Source organism: Amblyomma mixtum, chromosome 9 (genome assembly GCF_055824585.1).
Source record: "Amblyomma mixtum isolate Tamu chromosome 9, ASM5582458v1, whole genome shotgun sequence".
Classification (NCBI taxonomy): Eukaryota; Metazoa; Arthropoda; class Arachnida; order Ixodida; family Ixodidae; genus Amblyomma; species Amblyomma mixtum.
Window position 1 is genome coordinate 111,625,529 of NC_143020.1, and position 4,251 is coordinate 111,629,779.

General features: G+C 52.2%; 1 protein-coding gene across 1 annotated transcript; it reads right to left on the reverse strand.

The window, feature by feature from the left end:
- Positions 1 to 876: 876 nt before the first annotated feature.
- Positions 877 to 2,891, reverse strand: LOC149330739 (uncharacterized). Its single transcript, XM_089560102.1, has 2 exons — positions 2,463 to 2,891; positions 877 to 1,161 (listed from the first exon to the last, which is right to left on the reverse strand). Exons 1-2 carry the CDS (start codon positions 2,854 to 2,856, stop codon positions 932 to 934), a joined length of 624 nt encoding a protein of 207 aa, XP_089416228.1. The 5' UTR covers positions 2,857 to 2,891; the 3' UTR covers positions 877 to 931.
- Between the last annotated feature and the right edge of the window lie 1,360 nt (positions 2,892 to 4,251).

A 4,251-nucleotide genomic window follows, 5' to 3' on the forward strand; every position in this document is an offset into this window, starting at 1 on the left:
ATTCAGTTGTGACGTAATTTTTAAATGGTCCACTCGCCATTGAGATGGCACTTACGGAGCTCTGTCAAAGCTATTCTTCGAGTGGAAGCTAAGGTATACCACAGTACATTTACCTTGGAGCAGGTGCAGAGTAATGTCCTTGGGTCCCTTGATGCCCACTTAGAAAACTCATTTCCTTGCTGCTCTTTTTCCTTTTTTCCCCTTTGTTCCCCTCCCCAAGTGTAGGGTATACCCAACTGGGCATCGCCTGGTTAACGTCCCTGCCTTTCCGTCCTTTTCTCTCTCTCTCCTATTGCAACAGCGAACATAGGTAAAGCTTGCGTAAGTCCATAAATTCCGAAATTTTATAAGACCCACCGCGGGCTCAGTGGTTAGGGCACTCGTCTACCGAGCCGGAGTACCCGGGTTCGAACCCGACCGCGGCGGCCGCGGCGAAACGCAAGAGGCGCCCGTGTGCTGTGCGATGTCAGTGCACGTTAAAGATCCCCAGGTGGTCGAAATTATTCCGGAGACCTCCACTACGGCACCTCTTTCTTCCTCTTTTCTTTCCTCTCTTCCCTTACTGCGTGGTTCGGCCGTCCACCGAGATGTGAGACAATCACTGCCCCATTTCCTTTCCTCAAAACCCAGTTTTCAATTTTTTTTGAACATCTAGAACGCCTTTCGGGGGATAGTAAAAAGGCAATTTTTATCGTGTTAGGAGAAGGTAAGTGACGCCAACCAAGTAAAATACTTGGTTGGCGTCACTTACCTTCTCCTAACATTAAATTTCCCAACCAGACAGACTTCTGTCGAATGTTTTCTTTTGAATTTTTATCGTATTTGAAAAGGAAATCCAAGAAGGCAGAATAATTTAAAAAAAAAACATCACAAAACATCGCGTCCTGCGCTAACAGAGATTAGAAGTGTATAGTTCCGATGAAACCGAAGGCTAGCCGAGTGCCTCGGCGGTGTCGTTGGCCAACCGAGGGGCCAGGTTCTTCTCTGTCCGGGCGGCAGAGCGCTCCCGGCGGGCCAGCAGAGCGATCACGAGGACCGCCACAATGGCGACCAGCAGGATGACTGCGGCCGCGAAGAGCACGCGCCGAGTCATGCCCAAGATGGAGCGCGGTCTCTGGTCACCGGTCCACGGTGCCTGACCGCTGTCGGTGGGGGACAGTCCTGCGTTGATGAGGAAGCGGCGGAATGCGGTTAGTGTCCTCTCAGATCATGAATGGCAGTTTACCAGTATCCCTCAAGCAGCTGCCTTACCGGTACTCACCTATGGGGCAGAAACATGGAGGCTAACAAAGAGGGTTCAGCTTAAGTTAGGGACAACGCAGTGAGGTATGGAAAGAAAAATGATAGGTGTGTAGCGTTAAGATATCGTAAGCAGGCGGAGTGGGTGAGGGAACAAACGCGGGTTAATGACAACCTAGTTGAAACCAAGAGGAAGAAACGGGCTTGGGCAGGGCATGTAATGCGAAGGCAAGATAACCGCTGGTCTTTAACGGTAACGCAGTGGATTCCAAGAGAAGGCAGGCGTAGCAGAAGGCGGAAGAAAGTTCGCGGAAAGTTTTGCGGTGATAGGATGGCCGCAGCTGCCACAATACAGGGTTAATTGAAGAGGAGAGACCTTTGTCCTGCAGTGGATAGTCACGCTGATAATTATTATTATGCTGATTATGCACTAAGAATTTATTTTTAAATCATTTTTGTAGCGTGAGCTACACTGCCCGTGGATGAGCAGTTTCGCTTGAGAGAGGATGTGCCAAGCTGCGCATGCGCGAGTGACGTCACAGCTGCGCAGCTGGTGCGCCGCAGCCGCCGCTGCGCGGGGGAGACCCGCCAGCTGCGCATTCCAGAACCGTGACGCCATAGACCCGGAAGACGCGCCGGCGTGCGTTCCAGAGTGTAGCAGACGACCTATGGCTTCAGCGTCGCGTTTGTGGCACAACGTTGTCAATGCCAACACATGCAGCGCACGCCTGTCGCTGCCGCCACTTATATATAGCTTAAAGCACGGTTGAGGTGTCCACAGTTCCAAGAAGGCAGTTGTGCGCCTTCCCTCTGGTTCAGGTGTCCACCGAGATGGGACGTCTCGCCCTCACCCAACGCTACGTATATCCTGGAATAGCAGAGCTAAGCCACTGCCAATTTTTTTTCTTCCTGCTGCGACAGTGGGCATCTGAAGTTAAGGATACAATACTCTAATAGAAGAGAAGACGTAACTGGACGCAGCGGAAAGCTCGATGGAAACCAGAGGTCATGAAGTATTTGTGGGATAGTGCAAGTGTGTGCGAATTTCGATATACAGGGAAGATTAGAGATCATTGCTAGAGTCCTTTGCCCTGCATTAGACGCAACAAGGATCATCATGGTGATGAGCGTTAAGCCAGTTCCTAATATAACGTAACCACTGTGTCTTTTATACAAAGCTGCAGCTTCTTCACTAGTGCGCAGCGGACTGCCGACCGAGGTACCTTTCGCTTCCGCCGACGCCGACAGTCCCTCGAGGACTTCCGTGCCGCTGTCGATGCTTGCAGGTTGTGGGGAGTCGCCAGTCCTCCTCGTCGCTTTTGCTGCAACGTCCGTTGGCTGTAGGTTGCCGACGCTGGCAGCCGATGGCCAAGGCAGCTCTGCATTTCTTCCACCGCGCTGTTGCTCCGGCGCCTGGATCTCCGCAGTGGGCGTCGCGGAAGAAGTCGATGTCGCGATGCCGGCTGCCTCGCGAGAGCGCCTGCTCGACGCACTGGTCGTCGTGCTTTGAGTTGTAGTGCTCTCCTCGACAGACATGGCGCCCTCTCGTCTTCTGCTTCGTCTTCTACAACACAGGCGCACTGAAATCATCATCATCATCAGCCTGACTTCTACCATCAAATGCTTCTACCATGTGTCTTCAATTAAGACTGAGCTCCATGTGCGCGAAAAAGTAAGCGACGCGACGAGGCGGCGCGGGGACGACGGCTGGCTGTCGCTCCGTCGCCCACCGGCCAAGCTCCATGCGTTGCGGTCACGCGAACGCGAAATGCAGACGACGATCAGTGTTGCTGGCATAATACACCGCAAAGCTGTTCGCGCCTATAACAAGAGTCACATAATTTGCAAGGATTAAAATTTTGGCCAGAAAAATGCCAAATAAAATGTGTTTACAGCTTTCTCATTGCATGTCATTGTCACGGGCGCCGCCATGTTGCCTGTACGTGGGGCGCACACCTGTTTGAACCGATCGCGCGCGTTCTGACGTCAAACGACGCATACTCGCTAAGCCTAGCAGCACTGTAAACACAGAAGCAATCTGAAAATGTGGGGTGTTTTGTCGCTAAAATTTTGTGGTTGAGGCAAGTTCAGACAAAGCGAAAGCTCCGTGCGCATTAAGTTTGCCGTGAACGTGGAGCACAGCGTAGCGACAACGACGAATCGGTGGTGAAGCAAGAGGCCCGGCCAGAGCCGGCAAGAGGCCCGGTAGTGACGTACGTGGTCGGATTAGCTGCTATTGGCTAATCGCGTAGGCAAATTCCGGGCGACGAGCGAAATTTTCTGTGAGTGCAGATCCGAGCGACACGACAAGCGACACGGGCATTTCGCTTCGCGCGACGGCGTCGCTCGTCGCTTGTCGCTTGCCGCTGTCGCGTGAGTTTTCGCGTACATGGAGTTCAGCCTTTAACCCTGTCCTGTGCCAATTGCGGCCACCGTATTCCCGCAAACTTCATAATCTCTTCCGTCCACCTAACTTTCTGCCGCCCCTTGCTACGCTTGCCTTCTCTTGGAATCCACTCTGTTTTCGGTTAGGTTGCCTTCGCATTGCGTGCCCTGCCCAAGCACATTTCTTCCTCTTGATTTCGACTAGGGTGTCATTAACCCGCGTTTGTTCCCTCACCCACCCCACCCACTTCTGGTATCTTAACGTTACACATATCATTTTTCTTTCCATAGCTTGCTGCGTTGTCCTTAACTTAAAGGGGCCCCGGCCGCGATGATTTCCTCAGTACCAGTTAATATCATTAAATAGATTCGTCATGCTTTCCAGAGACCAGAGCAAAAAGAATTAATGAAATTGGAGCATGCAAACGAAAGTTATTCCACTCTGAAAATTCGAAATGAAAAGCTCGGACGAAAACGCAACTCACTCGCCCATTTCACTCACCCAGTACCGAGATTGGGCGCTACCAATCAGAACCGCGCCTAGCGCACACGCAGCGGAAGCGTGCATGCAGTTGTTGCTTTGTTGGGGCTGTAGACAGCCGCGCATTTTGACGGCGTCTTCCCCCC

Excerpts from the sequence above, each read along its gene's own strand:
- LOC149330739 (XM_089560102.1), bottom strand. The coding sequence starts at position 2,856 with ATGGTAGAAGTCAGGCTGATGATGATGATGATTTCAGTGCGCCTGTGT. Across the intron at positions 1,162-2,462 it reads GGCGTCGGCGGAAGCGAAAG|GACTGTCCCCCACCGACAGC; the intron begins GTACCTCGGTCG and ends TCATCAACGCAG.